Raw genomic sequence first — 19,628 nt, forward strand, 5'->3', positions numbered from 1 at the left:
AATCAAAAACGCCATAATACAGGGTGGTTTGTTCTGTGCATCAAGACCATAATTAAACATTTGCAGACTGTAATTGAGTCCTGACAAGGTAAAATCACCAATATTAATAAAATGTGATATGATTGGAATTATATCATAGTGAGCGATACCTTCAACGATATCATGCATCATGTCAACATAAATATTATCCAGCACATGAAATGAAGTAACTTTGTTAAAAACACACTCTTCTTTAATTCCGGTGAGTGAACTATTTTGTAATGCTACATCAGAAATATAAGATGCATGTGTTCTGAGAACAGATTTATCTTCAATACATGTAGTTGCAGAAATATTACGATGTAATTTGCAAAACCTACATGAATAATTTGCTCTGAAACTTTCAATAAATCCGCACATTGCATGAAGACCTAAGTTGTCACCAAGTAATAAACCTAGTACAAAGTATATTTTATAAGTGTTACCATTTACATCAATTGTTATTCCAACATGTTCTAGATAATTAAGTTCCTCAATCAGAGGTGCAAATGTTTTCTGGTTTCCATATTCTTTACGGTCTTGAGATTTGAACAAAAGAACTAAAAAGTAGTTCTCCAAACGAGATATACACTCAGGCGGCAAACACGGTATATAGAAATATACTCCTCCTAGGGAAGCAGAATGAGAACCTAATGGGTTATTAACTTCCCAATCATCATAATATCCAAAGAGTGGTAAAACTATATCATCACTGTTGAAGCTTTCTCTTTTACGACGCCAAAGTTCGGATTGAATGAAGTTGTTAACATTATCTGATTTTTCAAGTAAATTTATATAATTTATTGTTGCGGTAAAAGCATCAGGCAATTCAAAAAATTTTTTTAACATTTGCCTTAAAGGAATAAAATAGCCACAAACATCTTTAACCTTTTCAGCAATAAATGTTCCAACCTTTTTACGTGTTCTTTTTTTACCTATGTAATATTGAACAGGAGCTATATAGTTGCCACAAGACTTAAAATATCTCATCCGTTGATATTCATTTCTAAGGTGATCGAATTGATTTTCTAAACAATGAAACATTGATATGATATCTTGCACTGTTTCATTGTTATAATCAACCGCATTAAGATGTGAAAGAACTTTTTCTTTTAAGATAGAAATGTGACCACTCATAAGAAATGTAGAGCTATCCTCAATAATAGATTGGATATGTTTTCGCGGAATTGAAGTTGTACTATATAACTTTGCAACAAAAGCATCACTATGTGTTCTTACAAGAGATTGAAATTCGGTAGGAGTTATTGCTAATAAAGAATTATCCCTACTACATTCTATCGAGATTGTATTATTATTACTTATACTAACATTGTTAATAGGTTCACTAACAATTTGTGTGTCAGTAGGTTTGATTAATACCTTACAAAGCTGTTGCTCTTGCAAAGAATGTTGCTCCAAAGCAGGCCAAGCAGAAAAATTATGATCAGATCCAACCAAGTGACATCTCAAAGAATTCCATGAAGACCATTTTCGGTTGCATCCATCTTCACCGCATTTAAAAATTGTTAATGAACCCATATTATGTTTAATATTAAAATGTACTAATAGACCGTTTACAGAGATTGCGGTCTCTTTGCACAGAAAACATATAGGCATGATGCAATCAGGATATTTTTAGTAGCGATTAATATATATTTTTAAAGTGTTTTAAATTCCTGAGTTGTTACTAAAACAGCAGCAGTAAACTGGGAATTCTTTTGCCTGTCCCATGCAGTTTCAAAATCGTACACAGCTCTTTGCAAAAACATAAAGGCCTGCCCTACTTCAAAAGGGTATCGGACATTTAGAGCATTACAAGTCTTCAAGATGAAGTCTACGGCCTTTAATGGTGTCTCCATTTCATATCTGTACTTATTGATTACAACAAAACATTGAGTAATCTCATCGAAAGTAGGCCCAACTATTACCGCAATGGGTTGCGAAGTCAATCCAAATGATTTTAATTTAACCGTTCGCTCATGTAGTTTTGCTTCAAGGTCAGCAATTGTCTACAAAAAAAATAATTTTATAGAATACGCATGATTTACATAATTTTATTTCAATACAAAGTTTTTATTCTGCATATAATGAAATATACAACATATATAAAATAAAATGGATTTTTATTTTAATGCTTACTCTCACATGTAGAAGAAAGCCTTCCTCACATTCCTCTCTTGAGGGTCTCCAATTTCTCGGCTGTCCTTTTTTAACCGTTATCACGGGAAATAAATAAGGCATCAAGGATAAAGTTGCAACTAAGGAACCATCTATTCAGATAAAGATAATTATAACAAAGATATTGTAGCTATATTAAAGCTATTTTGAATAGTCACAATATTATGGAAAAGAGTATCAAATATCCTACCTGCCGTTGAAACATCATCCAAACGTTTTTTTGCTTTAGATTTTACTTTATCAATTATAAAGGCAGATAATTTTGGCCAAGCCAAATAAAGCTTTAAATTGCGTCCTGGATACAAGGTTTCAAAATCTATTTCCAACTGAAAGTACAGAAAATTAATATATTATAAATACATTACATATATATATGTATGTAAAGGTAAAGTCAATATTGTGGGAAGTGATGGTATCGGTCATTTTAAGGAAAATTGTTCATACAAACAAGTGTCCTATCTCGAAAACTGTTAGAAATAGGATACTTGTTCGTATAAACATTTTTGCTTAAAATGACCAATATTTCCCACAATAGTAATCTTATCTTTGGATATACCTTGTATTTTGTAGTAAAGTTTAACATTTTCTTGCATATGTAAAGTATTTATTAATAATCATTTTGTATGTTTTGTATATATAGTACAAGTACAATAGAAGAAATATTAAAAGACATTTTGCAAGAAATCAGACAGCATATATTAATAATTGTAAATAGAAGTTTCTGCCTTTCAATAGTTACAGAAAAATAATTTATTAGGCTCACCAGTAAATAACCTAGGGGATCAGATAGAGCTGGAAACTGAGACATGTACTCATGGCAAGGTTGTTTATCACTTAAAAGAGCTTTCATTCTTTTCTTGGAAGTCAAAGACCAATAATCCTGGACTTTCTGCCATGGTTTTGAATTATTTTTTAACCATAACAAATATTCTTCATAACGTAGTAAAGTAATATCATTTTCATCGTTACTTAGGTCACCTATAAAAAATATGCAAAAGTAATATGAAATAAATGCAAGTACTTGAACTTATTTTGTTATTAGCACTTACAAATATCATTAAGCATTTGGCTTTTGATGATACATAAACAGATTTGAACAGAACTTACTTTCAGCCTCAGCTTGATCCTCCTTTAAATTAATCAAGCCTACTTTTATAAGCTTTCTTCGTGTTGCATAGTATTTTGTGAGAATTTTACCTCTACCTTGTGATTGACCTTTTTTATGTTGTATATACCATACACTCTACAACACGAAATACTGATAATTAGAAGTAATTTTATACAAGAAATTTGCATTATTTATTATAATAGAGTTACGATTGTATAAAATAAAATAGATTAAATAAAAAATAATGTTATTGGCAGTAAAGGAAATTATATTTTTAGTTGCAGTAAATATATACCTTTTTTCACAAATGTACAGTAAATAAGAAGATTAACATAATTAGAATAATTTTGAAATGGGGTTTAAAATATTGTATTTATATTAAATAGTAGAAATAAATTACAATTAAAAATATTATAAATATATTAATATATTAAATCTTTCTAAATAATCGTGCAATATATCCATATTACAATTTTACTTAAAATTTATAAAGAAATTCAAATTTTATAACATCTTATGTATAATAATAAATAACTACATTTAATTAATTTAAAAATGTGTTTGCTATTATTTTTGTTTTATACAGGCATATAACAATTGATAAATAATCTACATAATACAGTGTATTGCCTCTATAAAACAAAAATAATAGCAAACACATTTTTAAATTAATTAAATGTAGTTATTTATTATTATACATAAGATGTTATAAAATTTGAATTTTTTTATAAATTGTAAGTAAAATTGTAATATGGATATAGTGCACGATTATTTAGAAAGACTTAATATATTAATATATTTATAATATTTTTAATTGTAATTTATTTCTACTATTTAATATAAATACAATATTTTAAACCCCATTTCAAAATTATTCTAATTATGTTAATCTTCTTATTTACTGTAGGGTTGTGTGGGGTGATGTGCAACATGGGGTGATGTGCAACATTTCCGATTCCTGGTCTGCATGTCGACATTTGACAGAACCGCATACTGCCATCTGTTTGTGTTGACAGTACCTTGTTTTAGATAAATAACTCGCGAGATAGCACGCACCCTGGTTTGCTGTATGAAAAGCGAGTTAAATTTCTCGAGCTGAATGTAATTTTTGCTTTTCACATTCATAGTGATTTCGTGAATTGGTTTTAGTCATCTTATAGGTAAATATTTTTATATTGTTAGTTTTTCAAGTACTTTTGATAATCCAAAGCGATTTTGTGATTTTCTTACATTGTGTTGGTGTCACGCCAGTCCGCGCAAAATAGCGTGTTTGGGGTGATGTGCAACATGATGTGAAATGTGTCGACATGCAAGGTCGCAACTATTTTACTTGTGACAACTGCGATTCAGATGATGAAAAATAAAGTTTTTTGCGTTTTTCCTTTCATTATATTAATTTTTAAGCGATAAATAAATAAGAAATCAAATAAAAAATGATTTTTTTTTTCAGGTCGATTACAACACAGTGAAATTTTTTGTTCACCAGATTTTGATTAATTTGTATTTAAGAAGCCCAAATTTAACATTTAAGTCGATTGATGTTGATATTCATGCATTTGTTACCTTAATTTTACCTGTGTTGCACATCACCCCAAGAAAATTTGAAAATGCTAAAACAGACGTTTTTAAAAACTCGAAAAATTTTTAGGAAAAATTTAAAATTTTGAAAATCTAATCACGCAGAATTTTAGTATTTTCCTTCCTCTACATTATACAGCCATGATATATTCAAGAATTTGAATGACGGCGTGACACGCTTGGCTCTAGAACACCGTGACCGCCGGGGCACGAAGCCCTCGGGGCACGCGCTCCGCCTAACCGAGTAAGTAAGGAAACGATGAAAGTAGTGGTATTTCACCGGCGATGTTGCCATCTCCCACTTATGCTACACCTCTCATGTCTCCTTACAGTGCCAGACTAGAGTCAAGCTCAACAGGGTCTTCTTTCCCCGCTAATTTTTCCAAGCCCGTTCCCTTGGCAGTGGTTTCGCTAGATAGTAGAAAAGCCGAGTGCCGAGTGCAATTTCGAGTGAACCCTCAGCTTTAATTGGACAGTATCGAATTTTGTGTGATTGTTACTCTACAGTTGTTACATAACAATAAATAACGACAGGTCGCTTGTGACAACGTGCCCCGGTCACGGGGCACGTTGTCACATCAAATGTAATTGCATGCAAAATGTTATCCAAACTGTATTCAACGTAAATATCAATATATTATAGTGCGCTGCAATGTAAAAAAGTAAAATCCTTCACAGAAACATTTATTTTAATTCAAAAAAGTACAAAATTTTCGTCTTAATCTAAATACAAGAATTCCACTCGAATGCGCAACTTATTGATACACATTTGATTTTTGGATATGTTTTCCGAGCAACGCGTGAAAATGTTGCACATCACCCCACATAACCCTACATTTGTAAAAAAGGTATATATTTACTGCAACTAAAAATATAATTTCCTTTCTCATATACATGAAGGGTAGACCGGGGCACGTTGTCACACATTTTGTTCAATATTTTTTGTATTTTTTACATTTAATATTTGAGAGTACTTTGATATGCCAAAATTTCGAGTGAACCCTCAGCTTTAATTGGACAGTATCGAATTTTGTGTGATTGTTACTCTACAGTTACAATAAATAACGACAGGTCGCTTGTGACAACGTGCCCCGGTCACGGGGCACGTTGTCACATCAAATGTAATTGCATGCAAAATGTTATCCAAACTGTATTCAACGTAAATATCAATATATTATAGTGCGCTGCAATGTAAAAAAGTAAAATCCTTCACAGAAACATTTATTTTAATTCAAAAAAGTACAAAATTTTCGTCTTAATCTAAATACAAGAATTCCACTCGAATGCGCAACTTATTGATACACATTTTATAGGCGCGCTGGCAAGCATAACGAAATATCGATGAGTAACGACCCTAGAGATAATAAATCCAATCGACAAAGAAGTCGGTAAAGAAGAGCCCTACTGAAAAAAATCATGTGAGAACACACATGAGACCTCATATGTGCTCTCATATGAGGTCTCATACACTAACACATATAAATTCTCTTATGAGATCTCATATCATGTATCGTGCCAAAATCTCATATGAGATCTGAAATGCGATCTTATATGAAATCTCATATATCATATAGGTTCTACGTTTTATAATTTCATAATGTGTGTGTAAATTGTCGATTAAAAATAAAATATTTTTAATATTATTAAAAAAGGATATAAGAAATAGTGCATATATAAAATAATGATTTGATATTGAACAGTAGAAATCATACTGATAGCTAATAAAGTGAGAAGTAATATTTTAGAAATTTTATAAGTAAATCTAGCAATAATAAAATGTAACTTCGTAACTTTTGAAATGTAATGAACTGTAATTGTTCTAAGTATATGGCGGTCATTATTTTTCTATCTAAAGAATACTAACTTGATATTAATTTTTCATTGATAGTTTCAAATAATGTAATTAAAACATACAATAAAATTAAATATTATTTATTAAATAATATGTATGTACATTTTAAGATAATATATATTATATCACAGTAATAATATTTAAATTACATTAGTAAACCTTATCTAAAGTTTTTAAACTTGCGAGATAAATTGAGGATCTAGATCGACAAACTCGCTCTACATTCGAAAACGGATAAAACTATTCTCCAAGCGTTAAGCATTAAAATACTAAAACCTTAATTAAATTTTTCAAACGTAAAACATTTTAATGATTTAACATTAATATAAAATATTATATTAAAAAAAAATTTTTATGACTCAGCATAACAAAAGTACTTAATAATAATGAAAAACAACTTTTATGTGACTTTGTAAAGTGATTTACGAAGATCTCTTATTTTATAACCAATCTGTTTGTTTAAGTCTCTTAGAATTTTCGCTTTCTTCGTTGAATGTCCGTAAGTTTTATTTAGATAATCTTTAAATAGGCCTAAACAATAAAAAAGAAATCAATAATTATTTTTATTTTCAAATCATGATTATTATATGTATAATACTTACGTCGTAAAATACTATATTTTTGAGGAGTAAAACGTTTTCTAGGAGACCTATTTTCAAGTTCGGTAGTTATCCTTGATGTTTTGAAACAACGATTTACCAATGCTTCTCTTGTCCACACAATTTCCAACAACTCTCTTAGAAATACCCAATGACCTCGATGTTTCATATATTCCCAGAAAGCTAAATTTATCATTTTTCCGCAACCAATATATATCTAAAAAATATTTTCGTTGTAGATTTGTCAAAAACATCAGTTAATGTTAAAAGTTTATATACTAGTTATTGCTTACTAATTAATAAACTTTTATTAATCAGAAGCATTAACCTTTCATATAAGATAAATAAAATTAAAAATTAAAATAAAACCGTGAATTCGAAATTAGGTAAATTTTCTAAATAATTGTTCATTGTACTATTGATGAAATCGTACCATTCATGGTGATTATCATATGTTAATAACCATAAAATAGTAGAGAATAAAATAGTAAAATATAAAATAATAAAATAGTAGAGAATACTTGATAGAGAATAATTGATATAATTAGGAATGCAGCGTTCATTCATAATTGTACCTCGTCACCTTCGATGTCGTATAACTGCTTTTCTTCAGGATTTACGTCCCTTGTATCAGGACGCATTGAGTTGTCATACTCATTTGCAGCCTCTTCATCAGAATCGTATGGTGCATCTAAATTATGAAAAAATTGACAAATACTGTTTTCACTGTTTTATAAAAGTTTGAAAAGTTTCAAGTTTTATACGTTATTTACTATTTTTTGTTTTTAAATTACACGAGAGTATTAAAGTAAATCAATTGTGTAATGAACAAATCTACTACAATTTACAATTCAGGTTGTAATTATAACTATTGAGACAACTTTTTATCAAGTATTTATAAATATACCTACAATAAATATACCTTGTAATTTTAATCGGTAAACCTTGTTTCTTCTGAATCGTGGTCTATGTCGTGGAGACTCAGTAATTCCTATTAATACAAATTATTCAGTTTAGTCTTATTCGAAATGAATTAAAAAGACATCTATTTAATTTTATAATTTCTTATATGATGTTCTATCATGGTTTATACTCTGATTGTCATTGTGATTTGTATCATCTTCTTGATTTTCAAATATTCGCGATTGTTTTGCTAACATATTGCCTGACTCGTTATTTTCTGTGTCACTTTCATCTTCGGAATGTCTGCTTCTACCCGGCAGACTAATCTTTGTTCTCTCTAAATTCTGTCGTTTTTTCTGTAACATCTAGAATAAATAATAACAAATGAAAATGTAGCTTTAGATAGTAATTGATTAAAATATAAGTCACAATTTTCCGAGATTTCAATAGCAACGACAATATCAGTAACAATAACTGTACCACTGATTGATCATTTTCATCTTCTAAAGACAGGTCCTCAACATTATTCGAGGACTTTGTACATTTTTTGGATTGCGTTTCATTTGAAGGCCTAGGTTGTGGTGATATTTCATGTGTAGAATGATCTGTTGGATCTTCATCATTGTCAGATAGTGGAACATTATGCGAGGACTTTGTACATTTTTTGGATTGCGTTTCATTTGAAGGCCTAGGTTGTGGTGATATTTCATGTGTAGAATGATCTGTTGGATCTTCATCATTGTCAGATAGTGGAACATTATGCGAGGACTTTGTACATTTTTTGGATTGCGTTTCATTTGAAGGCCTAGGTTGTGGTGATATTTCGTGTGTAGAATGATCTGTTGTATCTTCATCATTGTCAGATAGTGGATTTAAACATTTTCTATTACTTAAAAATTTTTCTAGTTGCTGTTTCCCATTATGTGCTTTACCTAATTTTTTTAGTTTCTGTTTCATAATCTATAAGCAATAATACTAACATATTATTTAAATTAATGAAAACTTTTTGAAATTTAAGCAAAATTAATTTTTACGTTGTCAAATATATATTAGGCTCCTAGGTACCGATCGCGGCCATTTTGAAACGTGATGTCAGAAGCAAGAAATTTTACGGTGACAATTGCAAACTACTGTAAAATAAAGAAATCTTTCAATAAAAACACACTACAAATCGTTTTAACACACTACAGTGTGCTATAGCGACCTACAGTGTGTTTTAATCAAAATATCTTTTTATTTGACAGTAAATTGCAATGTAATTTTCGTGTAATTTCTCGCTTCTGACGTTTCGATTTCAATATGGTCGGCGAGGGACCAGGAGCCTTAAAACATGTATGAAGAATTTAATGTACTTGTATGATCATTTTACCTTAAACACTTACTTTGATATTCTTTTTTGATGTTTTCTGTTTTTCTTCCATTTTTAATCGCAGTTGTTGAAGAGCATCACTGGCGTTTTTTTGAAAATTTATATCTCCCTTTTTTATTTAATAAATGTTCTTCACCTTAAAAAAAAATTATTTTTTATAAAAAATGCATGTTTTTTACTTCATGAATTTTATAATTATTTATTACAATTTATAAAAGTTTGCGGACAACTAATATTTTTGTATATGTAATATATAAATGTAAGTAGTTGAGATAAACTGAAATTACTGATATTTACAAAACTTATTACTGATTTTAGAATTTTATTTATTTTTTAAAGAGATATCAATATAAAAAAATATTTAACAACTCTTAGAAGTAATGAGTCATTACTAATGACAAATAAGAAAGTAAATCTTTAAAATATGCTACGTATAGATTAAATACATTTCAGACTCATAGCTTTTTGATAACATTCTCAAAATTTAAGTCAAAGAATTAAATAAACACCATTATAAGATTTATTATTAATTACTTTTACTTATATTTATGAAAAAAACATGAAGAAGTGTTTTAATTATAAACATATTATATTAATGGCTGTCACTTACTTCCGACAAATAATACCTCAGCTGGTGATAGATGAAAATTGTTCTTCTGATTATCATATCTTTTTACATAATATGGTTCATTGAAACAAATTTCCCCATTAAAGTTTTCTATATCTTTGGTAGATATGATCTCAACTTTTCTCCTTTCATCGGAATAGAAACGAATAGCAGCATGTGTTGGTTCAGATATTGCTATCATATTCGTATCCATAATTACCTATTAGGAAAAAATGATACATTATTATTGCTTAATATTTTATATGAAAATGTAAGAACATATTTTATGATGCAAAATTTAGATATAATTATAACCATTAATGGTTACAATTGTAGTCAATGAAACAGATATATTTTATTAAAAATAAAATAATATAATAATACCTATTATCCTCGATGGTATCACAGAATTTGTTTTCTTTGACGAAGCCTTTTTATTCTGTTGCTGTTACACATTTAACCCGCGTGTTCGTAAAATTCGTGATTTCACATTCACAAGTTTTCTATGACCGCTGTTACACGGCGCCGTTAATCGGGTTTAATAACATCGGTAGTTCTTAGACTAGCCAATCACACTCATTCTTCAGAAGAAGGGAATAGCTGTGATTTGCCAGCCTAAGAACTACCGATGTTATTAAACCTGACGTGTAACAGCGGTCTATGACTGCGTTCGATTTAGCGCGTATTACATCCTGTCGGATAGGACCTGTCCTCGCCTCTCGGGCTGTGTTCCGATATTCACTGCCAGTACTGCAAATCTATAGTTTATGTCACGCACATTATAGATTTTAGGTACTGACAGTGAATTTCGGAACACAGCCTCGGTAGCATTTGGTAATATGGGTGAGGGAAATAGTGGGGATGGTCTCGTGACGCACGTCGCACACACAAGGATGCCAGCAGCCAGACTGGCGGTTTTCGACAGCCACTGCCAGCCAGTGGTGGGGATGGGCAGAGATGCCAACTTTACGTTTCAGCAGCCAGCTTCGAGCGTCGAGCGGTAGAAGAAGATAGACAGATCTCTGCTGTCTAACCGACAATCGGAAAACCGCCAATCTGGCATCCTTGGTGCAAGGGGCTTTAAAGGAAAAATTTTTGAAGGTTGCTGATGCAACTTTACGTTTTGAAATAACCTCGCTCCTAAGTGGGCATAAGATATCGCTATTTGGCCGTATTGTGTCTCGGCAGAGATCAGGTGCCAGAAAAATTAAGAAGAAGAAGAATAGTGCCTCCGTGTATCATATGTTATCCTTGTTGTTCACCAGTTAAACAAATATAAAAATTCATTGATACATGGTATGTATAACACATGGTATATAATTTATAATTTTTATTATATATTATTATAAAAAGTATGTACATATCGTAAATGTTTTACAATTTCCTTTTTATAGGTTAACGTTCACATTACCTGGAATTTTTTGTTATTTACCTCTTATACTTTCTTTTGAATTTAATAGGTGAGTGTTGATGAAGAATATAATAAATAATTTTTATTATCTTTGAAATCAACTTATAATGATTTACAAATGTAATTAATAGCCGTATGTTTATTCAATTTTTTATTAATATATTAAATAATGAATATCTGTGAAACAATTGTACATAATTTTACTATTTTATGTACGTATCAGAAAATATTTTGATAAGTTATTAATATCTAAAGAAATATCGTTATATTTTATTAATTCAGTTAATACGTCAAATGAAAAAAAATTATTTCAAAACTAGAAATTACTATTCTTATTTATCGGTTACTATGGAGAAATATTTTAGTCATTTTTAATTTCATACATTTAACAGGAGAATAAGAGATGTTAAATAATTCATTGTTTATACACTCGCGTGCTATGTGTTCAATTCCTCTCGAATATTGTTGTATGGTTTATAAATTTATTAATAAACAATATTAATATTGTATTGTATGTAGAAAATTCTGCACGAATTATGGTTGAGAAACATCCCAGAAGATATAAAAATTATTTGCGCTCATGCAATATAGAAGATGTTAGTCCAAGGATTAAGAAAAGATTAAAATATAAATCTGTAATGCCAGCATATAGTCTTGTAAGTAATTGTTAAGTAAACCTACATTATTTTAACGATTAAAGGTTTCGTCATAAAATTGAAACATATCCGTGCTGGGAATGGCCCATAATAGTCGAATAACTTATTAAGGTACAACACAGCTGAAAAATGGACTAATTATTGGATTTTTTGCATATGGTAGAAATAAGTGATTTTTCTTTTTTCAATTTGTCTCTAAGAAAATGTGTAATAATTACTTTTATTTATTATTTTTTGCAAAATCAAAAAATATCAATCGATCCTGTAGGAAAAATGAAGAAAAATGTGTCTACAACATTTCTTTGTAACAGATTTACGTTTGCCTCAAACAATTAAAGATATATATCACAAACAATTAAAGTGTAATATCTTGTGACGAAATTCTTCGTATAAAAATTCCTGATGGTATCTTCCTCATTGAATATGTAGACGAATTAGCAGCTTTTATAGAGACAACCCAATTGCGGTGAAATAATGTGATTTGCCCTGTTAACTTCTGGACGGATTATTTTTTTTTATCAGTCGTAATATAGTTATATCGATTTTTATACGAAATCGATTGGATTGAAATGTGGAAATTGGTACCAAAATTAAGACTGAATCAATTGAATTTTTATTGGTTTTAATCGACTTTTTCTGCTTTTTGTAATAATACCTACAAACAATAGTTGTATAAAAATCACAGAACCTTATATTTGTAATGTCTATAAATTATATTTCATAATGCCATTTTTATCCAATCGCTTTTATAGTTCTCAGTGAGATACTTTCATATACCATGTAACAAGTTATAAAAGTAGCTACTAAATTAAATTTTTTTCAAAATAACATTTGTCGAATACAGCGAATAATATTTATAAATAAAGTTTATTATGAAAATAAAAATAAATAAATATTAATCATTTGTTTTAGAATTTTGAAGACGTCGATAATGCTACAAAAAGTCATCAAAATGTTGAAATGGAAGGGGCTCATTGCACGAATAGTAATACATCTTTTAATAACGATGTCGATACAATGCACGAAATTTTAAATAATGACGAAGAAATGGAAGAAGTTGAACAATTCATCAACATCATAGATGAAGAAAAGAAATTTATTGACGATCAACGTGAAGTGCTACAGGATTCAATTCACAATATTCATGAAATTCAGCAAATAACAAATGTTAATTCCACTGATATCTATGATGACCAGGTTAACAAATTTAATAACAAATAATTTTTTAAATATTATTTAAATAACTTTTCCATTCATTCATAATGCTCATCTATATACAAATTTCAAATTACTACTATTTTACTGGAATGTACTTTTCTAAAAAATTATTAATTATTCAATAATATTGAATATTATAAACACAAAGTTGTTTTCTGATTACACTACAACAATAATTAATTAATAAGCTTTCTTTATGACAAAGTCAATTGTTAAACATGCTTCAATAAAATTCAAAAACAATTTCAAAATGTATTTAATAATAAATAAAAAATGTTTCAGATTTATTGTAGAAGAAGCCAACAACTGGAATGGGATGTGAATATATATGACGATTTAAGAGATTACGATGATAAAGATAATGATATTTGCCGCTCACGAAATCTAAAAGATTTTATTTGTAACGATGATTTTTTAGCTCGTATTGATATTTGTGTTGATAAATCAAGAAGCAAAATATTTTTGATGGTTCTTGAGCATAGCTTAAGACATAGGTCATCTTTAAGTGAAATATGTAGTTTACTGAGACTTATTAATACCATTTTTTCACGAACATTGTTGCCTGATACAAGATGGATATTTGACAATATTGTAAATTCGAAAAGTACATTAGAGTATCATGGAATATGTCCTAATTGTAGTAAATATCTTGGAAAAATAAGAGATTTAAAATCTTCTATGACTTGTGAAGTATGTTTAGGAATAGTTGAATTTGATGGTCCATCATCTTCAAATATTTTCTTACTCATCGATCCAACAGAAAGTATTAAACTGTTACTGGAAGATAATCAACAATATTATGAATACTGTTTAAAGATAAAGTAAGGTCAGTTCAGAGATTGTGTATTTATAGAATCGGACTTATATTTAATAAGAAAGAGCTTTCATAGATGGCTATAGTAATAGCTATAGCTACCGCTTTAAGCGTCATAATGTATCAATGCGCGCGACGAAGACCGCGTGGCGGCCCGGGGACCGCTTACGGTCGAGCGTGTATCAATGCGCATGCGGGCACGGGCGTGTTCGTGCGGGCAGCACGGCGAGCAGCCATTCTCGTTCCGAACGTCTTCTACGACGGATCGTCCGTTAAGTTCATTGTAGCTTCACCGTCTTTTGTAATACGTACAGTATTAACGAGTCGTAGATTAACCGATAATTAATTTCTATCGGGTTCTAATACGTTGAGAGAACAGCTGCATCACATTGATCATCGAGAATCTGCTATTATACCGAACTTCAGAGAAAGAAAGAGAGACGGAAAACTACGACGCAATCGAAACGTTCTGGAATGTCCTCTCGATTATGAAGGAAGATATCATTTGCTACAAATGAGATAGCGCTCTTTTTGAGCTTAGTCAATCCGACTAATCATGAGAGGAAGTAATTACGATTACCGACAGTATTAAGGTAACAAATTACATTCATTTAATTTAATCAGTGATCATAACGGGGACGGCGTTAGATGTACGTCTAACATGGCAATGACCGTATGGTCTATTCAACTCTCCGATCATTGGTTACAGATAAGTCGAGAGCTCTTATTAAAAGAGAGGCTTCTTCATCCTTAAGAAAAACGAGTCGACTCTTCGTATTTGATTACTCATTATTGAAAACACTGAGCTCAGTATAAATTCCTTTAAATTCTCTCTTTTTGTGTGGTTGCAACCATTTCAATAACGAACGACTATTGTAAATCTCTAAATGCATTCTTTCAAGATAACGTTTCTAGAGTTTTCATTTCATTGAATTCTGCGTTACCTTTGCTCTTGTCTCATTCGATAGTCTTTAATTAGGATATAAACGAGAAGCGTAATTACACTCGTTACTTGTATTCAATATTGTATGTGCATTCGTAGCAATTCGAGACGCGTTATAACTAACGTTTTCTGCGTTATTAAGATAATCGTTCGATTACTAATTGACAATATCTTAAGATATAATTCGTCTATTGTGATCTGAATCGGACTATTCTGCGAATCCTTACTTTTGCATATTGTTTCTTTGTTTCAGAATTAATGTGTCAATCTCTAAACGAAGGCATATTCTTACTATTAATCAGAATAAGTTATTCAACTTATCTTGTCTTTATTCAATCTTTAATCACGTGAAAAGAATCTCTTTACGTTTCAATAGATAAATTCTATATTGATTATTATTATGCCAATGAGGATTATGTTATGAATAAAAGAAGGTTGACGCATTACTTCAATGATTATTTTATGTATTTGTGTGATAATATTCTCTTGTATGATATTTCATATGTTTGTTTGGTATAAACGATTCTTTCTTTGATATAATTAAGTTGAGCTACACTGTACTAAATTACTAATGACAATATATGACTATTCAGAGATGATACTTTTCTTCCAAAGAATCTTTTGTTGGATATAAGTTGACAATGGTGAATTCCAACGTGTTTCTTAAAACATTTCGAAAGAAAGGATTGTTTCTTTACTAATAATTTCTTTTTCATTATCTTTGATACAGCGTACTTTTATGTATGATATCTGAATATCTCTCTTTATGTTTATTATACGACTACTTTTCGGCGAGTAAGTACATTGAATTGCGAACTAAATCGAATACACAATCTCTGAACCATCCATTTTGTATTGTTTCTAGCTTCCTTCATTAAATCATAAGACCTGGCTTCTGCGCGAGCTAGTGCATTTTAAACAAATACATTGTAAAAGAAAGAAAATATGATGGAAGAATTAGAGATATATTTGATGGCAAATGCTACAGATCTTTTGTAAAAAGTTTACCTACTAATGAAAGGCACAATTACGTCACAACTATTTTCAATACTGATGGCGCACCTCGTTTTGAATGCTCCCAGTACTCTATTTGGCCTATATATTTACAGTTGAACGAAATTCCTGTTGAATCGAGATTAAAACGAATCATAACTTGTGGTATATGGTTTGGCAAGAACAAACCTGAAATGACAGCCTTCTTACAACCTTTTACTGACACAATAGTTCGATTATCAACGGAAGGTATTGATTGCACTATTAATAATGAGAAGCGTTTGATTAAAGTCTACACTTTAATTTGTTGCGTTGACTCGGTTGCGCGGGCTCCTATGCAAGGAGTTAAATTGTTTAATGGACAGTATGGATGTAATTGGTGTTTACATAAAGGCGAGTGGTACGAAGGTAGTATGAGGTACCCCATTTTACAATCTTGTCCAGAAGAAAGAACCAAGAGAAATATGATTGAGTTTATGACAAGGGCTACAATCGAAGAATGTGACGATGTTTATGGAGTGAAGTGTACTTCACCTCTAATCAATTTACCTTATTTTGATATTGTACAGGGATTCGTTCCTGATTACATGCATTCTTGCCTTAGTGGTGTTGGAAAGCAAATCACGAAGTATTTTTTAAAGTGCATGATAGAAACATCAACAGTGGAAGAAATGAACAAAATTCTACTACAGATAAAAGTTCCCCATCAAATAGGTCGATTGAGTAGATCTTTTGATGATATTAATCAGTGGAAAAGTAGAGAATGGGAAAACTTCATTCTTTATTATAGTCTGCCATTATTTCGATTGACTTTAAATGAACGCATGGTGAAATATTGGATTTTGTTTGTTGAAAGCTTGCATACATTACTAAGATGTGATATAAGCATTAATGATTTGAATAAAGTTGATGAAGACTTATACAAGTTTGCATTTTTTTAACAGAAAAACTATTTTCAAAGAAAGGTATGACTTTTAATGTGCATCAACTTTTTCACATATCACAAAGTGTTCTTAATTGGGGACCTCTTTGGGCTCACTCTACGTTTCCCTTCGAATCTGCAAATCACGATACACTTCAAGCAATTTATTGCGCAAAAGGTGTAAATTTACAAATCGTCCGTTACATTAACATGCAACATAGTGTGCATGTTTTACGTAATAGTATATACCCTCATGCTTCACCTTTAGTAATCGATTATTGCGAGGAACTGTCGACTAAAAAAATTCAAAAAAGTTGTAAGCTAGCGACAGTAACATATTTAGGAAATGGAACAAGTATCGATAAAAATACCTTAAAAGATTTTAATGTTTGTGTAAAATCTACAATAGTATACGAAAGAGTTGTAAAAGATCTGTCTGCTTATGTCATCGACAAGAAAAAATAAACGTTCTGACAACAGTTTCGCAATGCTCTCCGACAATACCTTTATTCGAATACTCTATTTTTTAGTAGATAATAAAAATAAAAAAGAAATTACTCTTTGTAATATTGTGAATACATCAACTTCAATATGTAATTTTTTAACTTTAATACGTAATATTGGAACTGAAATTATAGCTATAGAAACAAAAAAAATTAAACAAGTATGCGTTTTTATACAAGTACATGAAAATTGCTATATAGCAACATTGCCAAATAGTTATCATTATTAATGTATTTACGTATAACACTAAACATTTTAAAAATATCGTTGAAATATTAATTGTATTGTAAATATTATTGTAATATAGACAAAATAATCACAGGAATCTTATCAATACCGTGAGCATTTCAAATATCACATTACACAATATACAAAGTATAGAAAAAAAAGTAATATGTTCAATAGTATCCATTATATCATTTATATCAATTGTATTAAATAAAATTATATCCTTTTTTAATAATATTAAAAATATTTTATTTTTAATCAACAACTTTTATTATTTTTGCACCTTTTCACCAAATATTTCAGGATATAAAATTCTACAATACTATTTCGTTAACTATTATATCTGATAATTTCTGTAAAGATCGTACACACGCATGCACGCCGCATACACACAAATTATGAAATTATAAAAGTAGAACCTATATGATATATGAGATCGCATATGAGATCTCATATGAGATCGCATTTCAGATCTCATATGAGATTTTGGCACGATACATGATATGAGATCTCATAAGAGAATTATATGTGTTAGTGTATGAGACCTCATAAGAGAGCACATATGAGGTCTCATGTGTGTTCTCACATGATTTTTTTCAGTAGGGAGCAAGCTAAACACAATAGAGGGTTAGAGTGATATCAAAATTGTATGTGACAACGTGCCCCGAGGGAATTTTTTTACTCCAAACAGCCTCATGGTCGACACGTTTGAGATATTCATAAGGTTAGGTATTGCACGCGGTAGGTAAAAGTACATACTTTAAGATAATATAAAGGTCTATTCTGAAAAAACATAAGCTTCATGTGCAGTACGTTGAATATTAGACAATAAAATTTTACTTACTGTTGCAAAAAACTTTCAAGTTGATTTTACGTCAACACAGCTGGGGCAATCTCAACACTGTAAACATACCAAAGATGGGCATACACTAACACGTTTTGGGAATAACGGGTGTAGTCCTCTGATTATTAGTTTTTTAAATAAAGCCGATGTGACAACGTGCCCCGTGTGACAACGTGCCCCGGTCTACCCTATATAAAAAAATATATATATAGCTTTTATAAATTTATTTGTAATACTATGAATTATTTATCAATATACTGCATCAATTGCAGAACTAAACTTGCCTTTTCTTCAGTAGGAAATAACTTTATTATATAATCACTTACATGTCGTTCACAATCTTCAGAGAACACAATTCTCCGTTTTTGAGACATCTGATATTTGCAACAAAAAATGGATGACATTTTTCGCTCGGTATATTGATCCTGAGACATTAGATGTTCGCTCGCAATTAGTGAAATTAATCAATATTGATGCGAGAGATTCGAGTGCTGAAAAATTATTCAATGCATTTAAGAGTGAAATGTATAAGTTACAAATTCTCTTCTTAAATATTGTTGCCCTGTCATGCGACAATGCGTCGGTAATGACAGGAAAACATTTATCGTTTAAAACGAAAGTACAACAGATGTGCAAACATCTATTAACATTTCCATGCCCATGCCACTCAGCCGCGTTAGCTGCGCACGCTGCATGTGCAAAAATACCTTCATTTTGTGATGAATTTATAAACAAAATAGCTTCTTACATTAATAGTAGCCCGAAACGTACGGAAATTTTTCACGAGTTTTGCGATTGTTTTCAAGACAAATATCGCAAAATTCTAAAATTGAGTGAAACGCGCTGGCTGTCTCGCCACGCATGTGTCGAGAGACTTTTGGAA

General features: G+C 30.4%; 2 protein-coding genes and 1 long non-coding RNA gene across 4 annotated transcripts; 1 reads left to right on the forward strand and 2 right to left on the reverse strand.

Moving 5' to 3' along the window:
• Window positions 1-20: 20 nt before the first annotated feature.
• Window positions 21-19,064, reverse strand: LOC139781482 (uncharacterized). Its single transcript, XM_071720335.1, has 6 exons — window positions 19,030-19,064; window positions 3,304-3,439; window positions 2,960-3,174; window positions 2,387-2,522; window positions 2,158-2,288; window positions 21-2,027 (listed from the first exon to the last, which is right to left on the reverse strand). Exons 3-6 carry the CDS (start codon window positions 3,044-3,046, stop codon window positions 1,677-1,679), a joined length of 705 nt encoding a protein of 234 aa, XP_071576436.1. The 5' UTR covers window positions 3,047-3,174; window positions 3,304-3,439; window positions 19,030-19,064; the 3' UTR covers window positions 21-1,676.
• On the reverse strand, window positions 6,799-11,207 carry LOC139781472 (uncharacterized). Of its 2 annotated transcripts, XM_071720328.1 has the most exons (10): window positions 11,013-11,207; window positions 10,597-10,657; window positions 10,216-10,432; window positions 9,619-9,741; window positions 8,717-9,196; window positions 8,427-8,601; window positions 8,256-8,324; window positions 7,909-8,024; window positions 7,337-7,550; window positions 6,799-7,265 (listed from the first exon to the last, which is right to left on the reverse strand). In XM_071720328.1, the coding sequence occupies exons 4-10, from the start codon at window positions 9,655-9,657 to the stop codon at window positions 7,135-7,137; spliced, it is 1,224 nt and encodes a 407-aa protein (XP_071576429.1). In that variant the 5' UTR covers window positions 9,658-9,741; window positions 10,216-10,432; window positions 10,597-10,657; window positions 11,013-11,207; the 3' UTR covers window positions 6,799-7,134. The 2 variants fall into 2 exon arrangements, with proteins under 2 accessions (XP_071576429.1, XP_071576430.1); XM_071720329.1 differs by lacking the exon at window positions 11,013-11,207 and having other exon boundaries at window positions 7,132-7,265; window positions 7,384-7,550; window positions 10,597-10,822.
• Window positions 11,455-14,120, forward strand: LOC139781473 (uncharacterized). The gene is made up of 5 exons (XR_011720547.1): window positions 11,455-11,508; window positions 11,607-11,672; window positions 12,143-12,279; window positions 13,192-13,476; window positions 13,780-14,120. It is a non-coding gene; the product is annotated as an uncharacterized lncRNA (long non-coding RNA).
• Window positions 19,065-19,628: the final 564 nt, after the last annotated feature.

Source organism: Temnothorax nylanderi, unplaced genomic scaffold, assembly GCF_030848795.1.
Source record: "Temnothorax nylanderi isolate EJ_2023f unplaced genomic scaffold, tnyl_v1.0 TNYL_tig0340_pilon, whole genome shotgun sequence".
Classification (NCBI taxonomy): domain Eukaryota; kingdom Metazoa; phylum Arthropoda; class Insecta; order Hymenoptera; family Formicidae; genus Temnothorax; species Temnothorax nylanderi.